Source organism: Dama dama, chromosome 20 (genome assembly GCF_033118175.1).
Source record: "Dama dama isolate Ldn47 chromosome 20, ASM3311817v1, whole genome shotgun sequence".
In the NCBI taxonomy this organism is placed as follows: Eukaryota; Metazoa; Chordata; class Mammalia; order Artiodactyla; family Cervidae; genus Dama; species Dama dama.
In genome coordinates, this window is record NC_083700.1 from 108,804,947 (window position 1) to 108,821,756 (window position 16,810).

Here is a 16,810-nt window from a genome sequence, read left to right on the forward strand (position 1 = left end):
GTTTCATGGCTGCAGTCACCATCTGCAGTGATTTTGGAGCCCCCAAGAAGTCTGTCACTGTTTCCATTGTTTCCCCATCTATGTGCCATGAAATGCTGGGACTGGGTACCATGATCTTAGTTTTCTGAACTAAGTTGAGTTTTAAGCCAACTTTTTCACTCTCGTCTTTCACTTTCATCAAGAGAGACTTTATTCTTCACTTTCTGCCATAAGGGTGGTGTTATCTGCATATCTGAGGTTATTGATATTTCTCCCAGAAGTCTTGATCCCAGCTTGTGCTTCATCTAGCCTGGCATTTCACATGATGTACTCTGCATAGAAGTTAAATAAGCAGGGTGACAGTATCACGTACTCCTTGACATATTCCTTTTCCGATTTGGAACCAGTGTTATTCCATGTCTGGTTGTAACTGTTGCTTCTTGACCTGCATACAGATTTCTCAGGAGGCAGAAAAGGTGGTTTGGTATTCGCATCTCATTAAGAATTTTCCACAGTTTGTTGTGATCCACACAGTCAGAGGCTTTGGCGTAGTCAATAAAGCAGAAGTAGATGTTTTTCTGGAATTCTCCTGCTTTTTCGATGATCCAACAGATGTTGGCAATTTGATCTCTGGTTCCTCTGCCTTTTCTAAATCCAGCTTGAACATCTGGAAGTTCACAGTTCACATACTGTTGAAGCCTGGCTTCATATTAGTGTTCTTCTATTTACTTTTCCTTGTATTTCCCATAGTTTGTGTTACATAAGGATAATTACCGTGTTATTTGGCACATAGATATTCATAACTGTTATATCTACATTGAATATTGTGGTTTTAGCCTTTAAAAATGTCTTCATTATCACTTTAATATTTTCTAGCTTGAATTGTACTGTGCCTAATACCATTAGGCTTACACTCTCTACTTTCATCCCTCTCCCATTTGCCTGGTTTGCCTTTAACCATCCCTTTATTTTAGACTTTCTGAATCACTCAAATTAGATGGGCCTCTCATATATATCATAGAGTTGGACCTTGCCTTCCGAGTCAATTTGAAAATCCTTTTCTCTTAACAGGTTAGTCAAATTCATTCACATATATTATTATTTATATGTTAGGTTTTAATTTTGTTTAATTATTATGTGTAAAATATCATACATATGATATTTTTTTCTCTGTGTGACATGTTTTCTTTGCTTTTTTTTTTTTTTTTTTTGCTTTGCTTTGCTCTTTTTTTCATTTCTTTCGGTATTGGTATTCAGGAAAGGTTGTAAACATTTATGTTTCTTTCCTATAGTTGGTACTCTGACATACCAGGACCATTTTTCAATGTGTTCACATTTAAAATGGGCTTTCTCTTTCTAGCAGTGACTTTGGATCAGCATTCCTCTGCTTCTTTCGTCTCCTTCCCATACAGCCTTGCTCTCTGCTAAGCCTTGCAACAGAAGCATGAGAAATAGTTCTGCCCAGGTTTAGTGTTTATTTTTCTACTTACACGTAATTTAAAGTTTATAGCATTCTCTGTCTTCTAGTTATGCTGCAGGCCTGGGCTTTCTACGGTTTTATTTCTTCTTGTTAGTCTGCATTTTTGGATTTAGATGGCCACTGGTATTCTAATTAGCCTGGAAGTAATTTGGAAAATTTTTCACTTTCTAAAGTTCCATAAAGTGAGCCTTTATGTAAAGTGTGCAGTGTTTTGGTCTTAATTTTTGTAAGGCAGGCTTTTGTTTTTAATTCTTCTTCACTTCGCTTTTCATATATGAGATGGAGTAATGAAATAGTGAGACTTAATAAACAATGCATGAAAATTAGTCTTAATAGCTTCTTAAGTACTGGGTTTAGAGAAAGCAAGACCTATCTACATTTAGTCAGTCTTGTAGATGTCTCTAAACAAAACATATTTGGTTTTATCCAGGAAATGCAAATTCAGATGCCTTCAAGACATTGGCACACTACACATGTGAAAAGATTTGAGTTACAAGTAATAGAGAATGCTGGATTCTGAATTAATGGAAGATGTCTGCTGAACCTAAGATACTTAATTTTACGCCTGGTCCAGGAAGGCTGCAGAGTCGAGCAGTTGGACGCTTGGACCCTAGACCTAGATTGCCTGGGTTTCAGTTCCAATCGACCACTACATAGCACGTTGCTGTGTGATGTTAGATAAGGTAGCTTATCTCACCAGGTCTGTTTCCTCACTTATGAAAAGCAGGTACCTCAGAGACTATTGCGAGGATTAAATGAGGGAATATGTGTGAAATGGTCAGATGCTGCTGTTGCTATTGTGAAGAGGACCGTGATGGTGGTGTGGTGGGTGATGTACCACCGCCCTGCTACATCACAGAATCCAAGATCTTTTGTAGCAAGCTCCATTCTCTCCTGAAGGACAGAGATTTCAGAAGTATCTGGGGTAGGAAGGCAAAAGTAACAGGACATTTATAAGCAATTGCTCTGTGGCAGGTACCATGTTAGGTGCCGTCACCTATGAATTCAAGGTTTACAATATCAACCAGACTCAGAACTTTCCAGCTGCCTGTCTACACTTCCTCAGTCAGCGACCTTGTCTATTCCCCCACACACAGCTATTTCATAATCTCACCTACTTTCTGAAGACCCATATTCTCCTACTCAGAGATAACATTTGCTATATTTTCAGCAAATAGTTAAAACACGTTAGTGAGGATGGCCTGAAAGCAGAGAATCCAGGTTCAGAACTCAGATGGGTCACTTAGAAACTGTGCCCCTTGGACAAGTCCCCAGACTCCTCTGAACCTCTTTTTTCCTAAAAGGATAATCCTCATGGGGTTGTAAGGATTAAGTGCAGTAAAGCATATAGACCCCAATAATTCTTAGCGAATGATATAATCTCACTTTCTCCTGTGCAGAGATAACAGAAGCCATCAAACAGTAGCCCCTTCCACTTCCTGCGTCCCCTCCACATGTCCATCTGTCCTTGTCCACGTTCACCCTTGCCCCTCACCTCCTGTCGAGAAGTCTCTCTCCAAGCCTAAGGCTAATCACTCCATGAGTCCCTGGATCACCTTCCCTTCTGCCTTCTTCATAAGCTTAGTCTGTTTTCAGTTCTCTCCTCTGAACTATGCACCTTCCTTTTCTGTTAATTTACCTCAGCCTATAAGAACAAATCCAGCAAACCTTTCCTTAGCACCTACTTCGTGCCAGGTGCGTGTATGGTGTTGTGCGTAAAGATGAGTTGAATGTGCCATGGTCTCGGCCCTCAGGAAATCTGGGTCTGCTGGCGCATGTGTTCAAGGTCTAGTTAAGAGCCCCAGCCCAGCAGGACCCCTTCTTTCCCATTAGTGTGTTCCCCTTCTCCCCTTGTGTCTGAGTCTGTCAGGGCTGTCCAGAGAAACAGCTCCCTGGGACATCTGATAAGTCATGAACAGTCCCCACGGGCCTGTGACACTCCCACCTCCTGTGAGTTTTGCTAACCACCCCTCTCTGTCCTGTGCTGGCATTTCGGTCAATCTGCAATTCAAAAGCTGTTACCACTACCAAAGGTTTAGCCCTCAGCCCTCTCCTCTACCTTTATACAAGTGGTGTTTTAGCCTTTGGGGAGGCAAGTCATGACCTTTTTTAAGTCTGGTGAGAACAGTGCATCTTCTCCCAAGCTGATCAGAACCACCCCATATTTTGCATATAATTTCAGGGCATTCACAGGCCCTCTGAAGCTTCCCTCCACTCTCTCACCACTTCACTGACTTGGAAAATCCTGCTCAGCCTTGAGATCCAGCTGAGGGTATGCCATACTCTCTGGGGTCCCTCCTTAACCACTCCCTCCCCGGTGGAGGGTAGGTGCCCACCCCGGAAGCCTGTTTCAGCACCAGCCACGGTGATGTGACAGTCTGCCCCCCTGCCTGCTCTCCCGATAGGCTGAGAAATGAGCTCCCGAGCTCCTCGCGTTTCATCAGTATGCATAGCAGTGTGCCTCGCACTTAGGAGGCATCCAGTAAATATTTAATGAAGAGCAAAAGTATGGATCTGTTTTCAAAGCAACCCTGTTCAATGCATATTGAAATTCTTACTTTACAGATATAGGAACTGAGGCTCAGAGTGAGGTGTCCAAAGTAAGAAAAGAACACAGCTGAGTTGTAAATCTGGTCTGCTGGCCTCCTTATCCATTCTCATCCCACCACACCAGGCTGTCTGGAACCCCTGTAGCCCATTAACAGCCTTTCCCCTGCTCTGCCCAGATAGAGTCAAGGATACTACTGTTGAGATTTATAAAAGAGAACTGGCCCAGAGAGACAGCAGAGGTGTCCATAGCAAAAGCTGGATCCTACTTACTCTTGTTCCCTGACCTCCATCCATACCATTTGGGTTTGGGGTGTTGTTGTCTAGTCACTAAGTTGTGTCCAGCTCTTTGCAACCCCAGGGACTGTAACCCACCAGGCTTCACCATCCTTGGGATTTTTCAGGCAAGAATACTGGAGTGGGTTGCCATTTCCTCCTCCAGGGGATCTTCCTGACCCAGGGATCAAGCATGCATCTTCTGCATCTCCTGCATTGGCAGGAGGATTCTTTACCACTAAGCCACCTGGGAAGCCCCAGGTTTGGGGTGGGGTCCTCATAAATCCAAGTGTTGGGATAAGAAAGCATTCCTCATGGTTCCTCAGCCTCTCACAGCTGAAAACCCAGAACCAAGGGGGGAGGCCTCAAAAGCATCAAGTCAGATTTCAAACCAAAGAAACTAGGTACCGGGCAGGTAGTAAATAGAACCAAGGACTCAGGAGCAGAGCAAAAGCCAGGCATCTATCTGTTCATGACTCACTCATTTGTTAGTTCACTCTGCAATTTTTTTTTTCACTCTGCAATTATTTATCAAGGTCTTCCTGTATGTCCCTGGTGGCTCAGTGGTAAAGAATCCGCCTACCAATGCAGGAGACGCAGGTTCGATCCCTGAGTCTGGAAGATCCCCTGGAGAAGGAAATGGCAACCCGCTCCAATATTCTTGCCTGGGAAATCCCATGGACTTCTTGCAATATTCTTACCTGGGAAATCCCATGTAGTTGGAGCCTAGCCAACTACAGTCCATGGGTTCACAAAAAAGCTGGACACAACTCAGCAACTAAACAACAACAACTTCCTGTATGTCAGGCACCGGTCCAGACACAGAAGATATAGCAAGGAAGAGAACAGAGTCCCTGCCCCAGGGAGCTTCCATTCAGGTGGAGAAAGACTAGCAATGAGTAAAAAAGTGTGCTCAGCGTGGGCGAATTGCTGTATAGAAAAGCAAGCAGGGCAAGAAGGTTCGGCGGTGCTGGGTGGTCGTTTATCTGGTTGTAATGGAAGGCTCACTGCTATGGTGACATTTGAGGGGAGACCTGAGGGCAGAGGCCAAGGAATGTTTCAGCCAAGAGGAAGCTAGTCCAAAGGCTCTGGGGCAGGACCTTGTTTAGTACATTCAAGAAAAGTCGAAGAGACCAGTGCCGCTGGTGGAGTGAACTCCACTCCTGAGAGGAGGAGGTGAGCCTGAGCCCTGCAAACACCAAAGCGTTCGCCCCCTTCCCTGCCCAGGGCTGAACAGATTACACAATGAAACAGAGTCATGTGTGGACACCAAAATACCGCCTTTATTCCCGATGAAGCCTCAGTTGGAGCCGTAGCTTAATATGAGAGCCGAATGGAATTTGCTGAATAAACCCCAGGTGGGGTGGATTCACACACAGTCAGAGCAGCACCGCCCTGGGTTGGGCATGACTCCATTGCAGAGGGAGGGGAAGTCAGGGGAGACCCTGCCTCTGCTGGAGGGTTGACGGGGGAGCCTCGCTGCCTGCAGGCTGCCCGTCTCAAGAGGAGGAAGGCAGGGCTGAGCCTTCGTCCTTCCCAAACTGCACAGAGGGGCCACTTCTGGTTACCCCAGGCAGGATAGAGAAGAGAGCACAGAGAAAGGCCAGGAAGTCCATGAGCTGAACTCCCCTCACGTGGGAGGAGTAGGGGAGGGACTGTGCGCACCTAAGAACTCTGATGCCCGCGGGTCTGTTGGGGGGACCAGTCCCTCCACACAGACGTGGTTTGTACTGACTCTGGCTCCATCAAGACTGGCCCAGGAACTTAGGCTAGTCTGACTCCTCGGAAGGGTAGTCACCAGGGTATCTGGCAAAGAATGGAGATGAGTAGCTGAAGGGATCTGGGAGAGGAACTGATGCAGGACCAGCTGCCTGGGCGAAGGAGAAGGATGATACACCCTAATGCCCTATGGTCCTCGAACGACTTCTCTCAAGTGGTCCACGCTGTGGACACGCCCTCAAGGAAAAGGGGCTGTCCCCATGCTGACTTCACGAAAACAGAGTTTTGTTGCGAAAGAGACTGAAGTCAGACCCAGGGCTGTGCTTCGCTGCTGGGCATGAGAGAGGCCAGGTGAGGAGAGGACAGACTTGGGGATGGGGGGCAGCAGGAGGGCTGACCTCTCGTCTCTTTTGATTGCAGCAATTACCTGTGGACACCCAGGCAACCCAATCAACGGCCTCACCCAGGGCAGCCAGTTCAACCTCAACGACGTGGTCAAGTTTGTCTGCAACCCGGGCTATGTGGCTGAGGGGGCCGCTCGATCCCAGTGCCTGGCCAGTGGGCAGTGGAGTGACGTGCTGCCCACCTGCCGAAGTGAGTCACCCTTCCCCCCCGCACCCCCACATCCCGACCCCCAGTACCTGCCACCTGTGGTCTGTGACCCACGAGCGGAAGTCAGGGGATTCTGTCGTGGTGCCACATTGACTCAAACGGGGAAGACTTGGGGCAGAGAAGGGTCACAGATGGAGCATTTCTCTCCCCCCACATAGAGCCATGTCAAAGATCTTCACTGGTTATAGAAAGAAAGCAAAGGAAGTTTCATCCTTCAAAACAGAAATGGAAGACAGTCTTTTGTTTACATTTCATAGAACTGATAATTCATCATTATCATATAGAGCCCCATTCTTAATGAAAGAATAAAAAAAGGAAGGGTTGAAACGAGACATAAAAAGCAGAATCTAGGGGTTAGGATGAAGAGGAGGAGAAGAGAAAAAACTAAAGACTAGGGGCAAATCCGACATGGAGGATATTCCAATCCCACCCAGACTATTTGGGGAATAGCCCCTGAAGCTTTTACAGGCTGTTCACAGCAGTGAAGGGCTTCCCAGGTGGCTCAGTGGGGAAGAATCTGCTTGCCAAAGCAGGAGATGCAGGAAATGCGGGTTCGATCTTTGGGTCTGGAAGATTCCCTGGAGGGGGAAATGGCAACCCACTCCAGTATTCTTGTCTGGAGAATCCCATGGACAGAGGAACCGATGGGCAGCCCAGATTGGACACAACTTAGCAGCTAAGCACACATGCACACACCCAGCGATGAAGGGCCTTGGGGCCGTCTGCCTCTACCCACGAGTGGCCTGGCAAGCTCGCTAAGGTTTGAATGGAGGGTCAGACTGGCTGAACAGGAGCAGTCCCTGCCCTGGTGTGGAGGTTGACCAAGTCTTCACAGCTGCAAGGGGTGAGGGCTTAGATTCCCTCGGGTGATGGTTTCTCCTCCGCTGTTGAGGGCACATGGCGATTGGCTGTACAGTGTGTCACCATTTATTTGTAATTGATATTAAAGGACCAAACTTTTCTAATGATGCTTTAGAATCAATCAAGATACATTCACAACTAACCTTAAAATAACATTCCGCTCAACACTTCAAGGTGCCATTGTGAATGAGAGAAGAATCCAGGGAACGCAGGGGAAATTGCCATGACCTTGTGTTGTGCCCTGCTTCCATCACCTCTCCAGGGAGGAAGGAGTTGAGACTGATGCTTTGGGGTATGGTTATCCCATGATCCCCTCTCCTCAAGAACTGTGCTCTCTCCAAGACATGTTCTGTCCTGTAACTTCAGCTCCCCAAACCCCAGCCCCTTCCCAGAGTGGGGTGCTCAAGACCTGGGCTTGGAAAACAGAAGACTGGGGTAAAATCTTAGAAATCAGGGCCTCTGGTCCTGCCTCCCCCCCCCACCCCAACTCATTCTCCTGATGGAATGTCAGAACATTCCATGCCAAAATGCCAAAAACACAAATCTGATCAAGTCACTCCCTGTTTAAAATACCTCCCAAGACTTCTCACTGCCCTTAGGATAATAATAGTCTCCTTGGCTGGTTTACGGGCCCATGGGACCTGGCCCAGCCTCCGATCCAGCCTCATTCTTCTCCACTTGCTTGGCCCCCAGCCTCACCCCTGCATTGGGTCCCAGCCGCACTGAGCCTCTTTTGTTCCCTCACAGGTGCCCTGCGCCTGTAAGCCTCTCAGGGTACCAGACACAACTTCCTCAAATGCATCCTTCTCTGTCCTGTCCCATCATTTCTTTGTCTGGGTGACTTCTGCCCAGCCATCAAAAGCCAGCCTAAAGGTTGCTCCTGGGGAGGCTTTCCTGCCCTGCCCCCTGCACCGGGCTCCAGGCTCTGCTTTGTGCTTCCAGAACATTCTCTGCTGCCCCGTCAGGGCACTTACCAAACAGTATCATTGCTGGTTTGTCCCTTTCTCTCTAGACCAGCAGTTCTTAACTGGATATGATTTTCCCGCTCCCCTGTCCCAGCACGGGACAGACGTCAAAAGACGTCTTTGGTTGTCACGACTGGAGAGTTTCTATTGGCGTCTAGTGGGCAGAGGCCAGAGATACTGTTAAACATCCCCCAGTGCACAGGACTGCCTGCACCGTAAATAATTATCAGCCCAAAATATCCGCAGTGCCGAGGTAGAGAAACCCTACTCCAGACCATAAATTCTGTCATACCCTTCCTGCCCAGCACGATGCTTCACACTCAGTATATCACAGTAAATAACATGAATGAATGAAGGCAGCTTAGCTGTTTTGTATCTCCAACCTCTCTTAGCCTCAGAGAGGGTCATCAGAAGTTAAAAATAGCTCACACTTTAAAAACTCATCAAAGATTTCAAGTACTCACCCTGCCTGCCTCATACGACTCATATGAAGTTCAAGTTAAATAATGAATATGAAAGTGTTTTGAAAGTCAAAGTTCACATCATGGGTTACGAATAGTATTGTCATGACTCTCAAACCTCACTCTGATTTTGATAAGCTGCTTTGGCACCATTTCGGCATTTAAAAGTCAAATGGATCCCCGAGGATTAATCTCCCCCTGAAATACTCATAAAAGTGATTAAAATAGTTTCTAGAGAAGCCCATCCGCTTTCCACAGCTTCGCTGTGGGAGACACACTGTGGGATGGGTTCACAGACAGGGGCGCATTCCTGCCCTCAAGGGAGTCCTATCAATAGAGGTTTATGCCAGGACCACCAAGGAGGGAGAGGTTAACCTGTCTGGGAGGAGTTGGGGAGGCTTCTGCAGGGGGGTGATGTCTAGCTGGACCCAGAAGGATGAAGCCCTTACCCAGGTGGCCACAGTGAGAGGAGTACAGCAGCCTCAGGACCAGCTCAGCTTCCCAGGCAGGATCTGCTTTGTGTAGCCTCTCTTGGTCTGGAAATTTTGCTCCACTGGGAATACATTCCTGTTTGGACTTCTGAATTCCCATTTAAAAGCATAAAAAAAAAAATCCTCCCGTCCAGGTCTCTGCACCTAATCATCCTGTTCCATTGCAGTCATCAACTGTACGGATCCTGGGCACCTAGAAAACAGCGTCCGTCAGATCCACGCCGGCGGCCCACACAGGTTCAGCTACGGCACGACTGTGTCTTACCAGTGCACCCACGGATTCTACCTGCTGGGCACCCCAGTGCTCAGCTGCCAGGGAGATGGCACATGGGATCGCCCCCGGCCCCAGTGTCTCTGTAAGTGGACATCCTTTACTCACAGGGATCACCCGAGCATAGTGACAAGATGATCCCTGTCAAAGGACAGCCCCCCCCTGTGTGTGTGTGTGTGTGTGTGTGTGTGTGTGTGTGTGTGTGTGTGTGTGTGGGTGGGTGGTCATGGTGATGGTCACTCGGGCTGCTCTCTGGATGTCAGCACCCATCTTGGGCTCCTGTTGGGTTAGGTGTGTGTGTGTGTGTGTGTGTGTGCTCACTCGTGTCCAACTCTTTGTTCCCCTGGTGGCTCAGACAGTGAAGAATCCACCTGCAATGCAGGAGACCTGGGTTTGATCCCTGAGTCAGGAAGATCCCCTGGAGAAGAGAATGGCAACCCACTCCAGTATTCTTGCCTGGAGAATCCCACGGACAGAGGAGCCTGGTGGGCTACAGTCCATGGGGTCACAAAGAGTTGGGCGCAACTGAGCCACTAACACATTGGGTTAGAGGCCTCACCGAGCCTCAGTCTCTCTCCTGGCTACAGGCTCATTCCCTTTCCTCTCTAATGCTGTCAGCGACCCCTTCTGTCTCCAAGATTCCCTTCCTTCAGGGGTCCTGGCTGCCTAGTGGAAACTTGTCTCCTATTTTACTCCCTCCTTGATTTTCTAGAAAGACATCTCATGAACCCCCTTTTTTAAAGGACTGAAGCAGAAATGCAACAGACCCTGGAGGCAGATAGACCTGGACTTGAATTCTGGCTCTGCCCCTAAACAAGCTGTGTGATTTGAGAGCCTCCGTGTCTTTGTCTATATCGATGCTAATGCCTATTCCATAGGATTATTAGAGGATTAGATGAGAACACCCATTAAAAGTGCCTAGTTCGTAGCTGCTCAATAAACAATAACTTCTTTAAAGGATATTAGAAAAAATAAAGGGACAACGTGCAGGGAAAAAAAGGATGAGGGAGGCACTGAGAATCCTGACGTCGGGTTGCTAGCCTCACACATCCTGAAGATACAAACAGTTCCTTAGGCTCCTGCTCCCCCATCTTGTCACTAACCATGAGCCCTGTGGGTTGCTCTCTCTCCTCTGTCTTCCTGATAGCAGAGGTGAAGATGCAGCCCAGAGGGACTGATGGCTGTTGAGTTAGGCCATTCTGCAGTCCACGTATCTGTGGTCGGTCATACACACTTTGGCCCCTCAGTCAGAATGACTCTATCTCCTTATGCCCGTGAGCCTCTAGGTATGATAGGAGGCTGGCTCACCTACTCACCTGCCCATACTTCCCTTGTCTGAGGACTCCACCCTGGCCATCCAGCCCCATTTATGACTGACAAATCATCTGGGGTTGGAAATGGACTACCACCTGTGTTCAGCGGTGGCAGCTGAGATCCTTGTATTTGGAGAATACAAATAAAAATAGCCTTTGGAGAAAAGCTTTCACTCTTTCACCATTAAGTATGATGTTAGCTGTGAGATTTTTGCAGATTTCCTTGATCAGATTGAGGAAATTCCCTTCTACTCCTAGTTTGTTGGACATTTTTCCCATGAAAGGGTGTTGGAGTTTTTTAAATGGCTTTTCTGCATCTATTGAGATGATCATGTGGCGCTTTTTTCCCCCTCATTCTGTTAGTATGGTATATTACATTGATTGATTTTCATGTGTTGAACAACTCTTGTGTTCTTAGAACAAATCACATTTGGTCATGGTAAATTTCATTTTAATGTGCTACTGGATTTGGTTTGCTAGTATTTTTGTTGAGGATTTTTGCAACTGCATTCATAAGGAATGTTGGTCTGTAGTTTTCTTTCCTTATGATATCTTTGGCTTTGGTATCAGAGCAATGCTGATCTCATGGAATGAGTTGGCAATTGTCCCTTTTCTTCTGTTTTTAGGAATAATTTCAGAAAGACTGGTATTATTTCTTCTTTAAAATTTTCATAGAATTCATCAGTTAAATCATCTGGCCCTGGACTTTTCTTTGTTAAAAATTTTTTATTATTGATTGATTCTATTTATTTGATATAATTCTTTTCAGATATTCCATTTCTTCTTGAGTTGGTTTTGGTAGTTTGTGTGTTTCTAAAAATTTTTCCATTTCGTTTAGTTTATCTAATTTATTGGTATATAACCGTTCATGTTCATTATATTCTCCTATAATGCTTTTTGCTTCTGTAAATTCAGTTGGTAGTAACATCCCCACTTTCACTCCTGATTTTAGAATTTGATTCCTCTCCCGTCCCTGTATCTCTCTCTCTCTCTCTCTCTCCCTCTCTCTCTCTCTGTCACTCTCTTTCTCTCTCTCTCTTATACACACACACACATCAGACTAGACACATTTGTCAATTTTCTTGATCTTTTCAAAGGACCAACGTTTGATTTTGTTTATTTTCTCTATTGTTTCTCTATTTTGTTTATCCTTCCTTTAGCTTTTTAATTTCTTTTCTTCTATTTGCTTTGGGTATAGTTTGCTCTCCTTTTCTAGTTTATTAGAGGGGAAGTTTAGGTTGTTAATTTGATATTTTTCTTCTTTTTAATGTGGGCATTTACAGTTATAAATTTCCCTCCAAGCACTGTTTCACTGTATCTCATAAGTTTTGGTATGCTATTTTTTCACTTTTGTTCACCTCAAAGTATTTTCTAATCACTCCCCTGATTTATTCTTTGACTTACTGATTATTTAGGAGAGTGTTGTTTAATTTCCACATATCTGTGAATTTTCCACATTTCCTTCTTTCGTTGATTTCTTGTTTCATTTCATTTTGCTTACAGAACACATTTGGTATGATTTCAGTCTTTTAAAGTTTATGGAGATTTATTTTATGGATTAACATATGGTCTACCGTAGATAGATGAGGCTTCCCTCATAGCTCAACTGGTAAAGAATCTGCCTGTAATGCAGGAGACCTGAGTTCGATCCCTGGGTTGGGAAGATCTCCTAGAGACTGGAAAGGCTACCCACTCCAGTATTCTGGCCTGGAGAATTCCATGGACTGTATAGTCCATGGGTTCGCAAAGAGTCTTACATGACTGAGCAACTTTCACTTTCACTTGATTCTAGATAACGTTTCATGTGCACTTGAGAAGAGTGTTTTTTCTTCTCTTGTTGGGCAGAGTATCCTACAGATGACTGTTAGGTCTAGTTGGTTTATAGTATTGTTTATTATATTTCCTTGTTGATCTATGCATGTTCTGGTTGTTTTAACCATGATTTAAAGTGGGGTGTTGTGAACTCCTGCTGTTGTTGCTGATTTGTCTGTTTCTCCCTTTAGTTCTGTTCGTTTCTGCTTCATATATTTTGGGGCTATGTTATTAGATGCATATATGTTTATAATTGTGTATCTTCTTGACAGAATGTCTTTTTATACTATAGAATGTTCTTCTTGTGCCTAGTCACAGTTTTTGTCTTAAAGGCTATTATGTTAGATATTAGGATAACCACTCCAGCTACGTTTTGGTTATTATATCCATGATATATCGTTTTGCCACCTTTTTATTCTCAAGTCTGTTTGTGTCATCAGCTCTGAAGTGTGTCATTTGTAGACAGAATATACTTGAATCATGTTTTTTATCCACTTTGCTAATATCTGCCTTTCATGTGTTTAATCCACATTTAATGTGATGATTGATAAAGTAGGTTTTATATATTCCATTTTGCTATTTGTTTTCTATGTATCTTATGTCTTTTTTGTTGGTCCTCTATTCTTCTCTTGCTGGCTTCTTTTGCAATAAATAGATCTTTTTTGGTGTACCATTTTAAATTTTTGTTGTTTCTTTCACTGTATGTTTTTTAAATTATTTTCTTAATGATTACTCTGGAAATTACCATTAACATCTTAACCTATAGCAGCATAATTTGGATTAATGCCAACTGAATTTCAATTGCATACAAAAACATTGTCCTTATATAACTCCATTACCTCTATATCCTTTGTGTTGTTATTGTTATACAAATTACATCGTTATACATTGTATGCTTATCAACAAAGGTTTCTAGTTATTGCTTTATGCAGTTTCTCAAGCAGGAGGAAAATAGAGGACAGATTATGCTATATTGTGTATTTACTTATGTGGTTACCTTTTCCAGTGTTCTTTATTTCTTCAGATGGCTTCAAGTTCTTTCATTTCAAGCCTAAAAAGACTTCCTTTAGAATTTCTTTATCACTTAGAATTTCTTTCTAGGTTTGCTACTGACACAGTCTCTCAGTTTGTGTTTATCTGGAAATATTTTAAATTACCTTTTATGTTTGAATGATATAGTTTTGCTGGATATAGAATTCATGGTTGAAAGTCTTTTCTTTCATTACTGTAAATATGTCAGATTATTGATATATATGGTGGGAGGGCACTGAAACTCCAATACTTTGGCCACCTGATGCGAAGAACTGACTCATTTGAAAAGACCCTGATGCTGGGAAAGATTGAAGGTGGGAGGAGAAGGAGAAAACAGAGGATAAGATGGTTGGATGACATCACCCACTCAATGGACATAAGTTTGGGTAAACTCTGAGAGTTGGTGATGGACAGGGAGGCCTGGCGTGCTGCAGTTCATGGGGTTGCAAAGAGTCAGACACAACTGAGCAACTGAACTGATCTGAACTGATGGGTTAAATCTACCATCTTATTTTATGTTTTCTGTTTGTTCTACCTGTTAGTTTACTTTTATTTCTTCATTTTATTTTTAAAACCCACAGTGTGTTGTGGTTGTTGTTGTCCTCTGCAGTTATTTTTCACTAGATTTACTCACATATTTGTCATTTTCTCTGCTCTTCATTCCTTCTCATATCTTCACCTTGCATATGAGATTATTTTCCTGCAGTTTGAAGACCATCTTTTAGAATCTTATTTAGTGAAGATCTGCTGTTAACAAACATTCTCAGTTTTTGTGATACATTTACTTGTCTCTCATTTTTTAAGATATTTTTGATAGGTTTAGAAATTCAAGTTGGCAGTTATTTTTTTTTAAGCCCACTAAAGGAATCTAATATCTTCTGACCTCTTTTGTTGCTGTTGAAAAACCAGCTGTCAGTCATTCACTCCTTTGTAAAATCTTTCTCTTTCTTTGGTGTTTTGAATTTTTCCTAGTCATTAAATGATAAGTTTGCTGGATCAAAGGTCTACGCTGACACATTTTCTTTTGGCACTATTGCTGACACTCATTTTTAGTGATAAGTCTTCTGAAGTCTAAATTATTTTAGGTAGTCCATTTTTTTCTCCCTCACTGACTTCAAGCTTCTCTTTCTTTTGCTGGCGTTCTGAGTTTTCCTGCATTGTGTTTAAATATTTTGTTTACTCTTCTTAAGATGCATTAGACTTCCTGGATTTTTCTGCTGTCTGGGAAATTCTTGGCTACTATTTCTGTAGACACTGTCTCCCACCTCATTCTCCTCCTTTACTATTTCAGAACCCGAGCATTAGATCTTCTTGTGCTTTTCTGTTTGTCCCTGAAATTCTCATTCATATTTTCCATCTCTGATAAATTACACAAGGTCTGTTTTTACCATTCAGTGATTATCTTTTTAGCTAGATCTAAGCTGAGGTTTAACTGAGTTCTGTTTCCAATTATTTATTTTGCATTTGGGAAATAAATGCATCATTTGTTTTTTCACATTTGCTTACTTATCTCCATAGTGTATTGTTCCTATATTAACTTGTTCTTTTTTCATATTTAACATATTAAATGCACTTCTTATATATTCTATATCTGATACTTCCAATATCATTATCTTTTCAAGTCTAATTCTGCTATTGTCATTTCTGCTGATTCCCTTGGTGACTTGTTTCTCATTGTTTTATTATGTTTACATTGTGATCTTTTGACTAATCTTAATCTGTGGGAATCAGGAAACAGGTTCTCTCTGACAGAAGCCAAAGTCTGAAAACAAGCATTATCTCTCAAAAGAAAAATGGCTAATGCCCAGCAGTTGAGGATATATTTATTTTTTTATTACAGAAAGCCAGTGGTCACTTCTTCTTTTTCTTGTTGGGATTTACAAGGTGCTAAACTGGCACTGGTCCCATCACTTCATGGGAAATAGATGGGGAAACAGTGGAAACAGTGGCAGACTTTATTTTTTGGGGCTCCAAAATCACTGCAGATGGTGATTGCAGCCATGAAATTAAAAGACGCTTACTCCTTGGAAGGAAAGCTGTGACCAACCTAGATAGCACATTAAAAAGCAGAGACATTACATTGCCAACAAAGGTCCTTCTAGTCAAGGCTATGGTTTTTCCAGTGGTCATGTATGGATGTGAGTTGGACTGTGAAGAAAAATGAGTGCTGAAAAATTGATGCTTTTGAACTGTGGTATTGGAGAAGACTCTTGGGAGTCCCTTGGACTGCAAGGAGATCCAACCAGTCCATCCTAAAGGAGATCAGTCCTGGGTGTTCATTGGAAGGACTGATGCTGAAGCTGAAACTCCAATACTTTGGCCACCTCATGCAAAGAGTTGACTCATTGGAAAAGACCCTGATGCTGGGAGGGATTGGGGGTGGGAGGAGAAGGGCACGACAGAGGATGAGATGGTTGGATGGCATCACGGACTCAATGGACATGAGTTTGAGTAAACTCCGGGAGTTGGTGATGGACAGGGAGGCCTGGCATGCTGCAGTTCATGGGGTCGCAAAGAGTCGGACACAACTGAGCAACTGAACTGAACTGAAACTGGCTAATGGTAAAGAACCTACCTGTCAGTGCAAGAGATGCAAGAGACATGGGTTTAATCCCTGGGTTGGGAAGATCCCCTGGAGGAGGGCATGACAACCCACTCCAGTATTCTTGCCTGGAGAATCCCATGTACAGAGGAGCCTGGCGGGCTACAGTCCATGGTGTCACAAAGAGTCAGAATGACTGAAGCAACTTAGCATGCAAAGTCTACTTACGCTAATTAGTAAGCCCACCACATTATATTGTTATTAAGGACATGGAAACCAAGGGACAAACTGTTCTTTTTGGAGCAGGTGCAGGTTTTTCCAAGGCAGGCCACATTCAAAGACAACCATGTTTATTGCTTAGTCTAAATATGAACTTCAGCAAGATTCCCAGTGAAGAGATATACTAGCATCAGAACCTAGTTAGACTATTCACTTGTTGATGAGAGGAA

General features: G+C 43.9%; 1 protein-coding gene across 1 annotated transcript in view; it reads left to right on the top strand.

Moving 5' to 3' along the window:
• Positions 1–16,810, top strand: part of CSMD2 (CUB and Sushi multiple domains 2) — a 676,035-nt gene that overhangs the window by 625,513 nt on the left and 33,712 nt on the right. Inside the window, 2 exon segments of the mRNA XM_061120111.1 lie at positions 6,422–6,595; positions 9,559–9,747. Of these exon segments, the coding sequence (XP_060976094.1) occupies positions 6,422–6,595; positions 9,559–9,747 (363 nt within the window).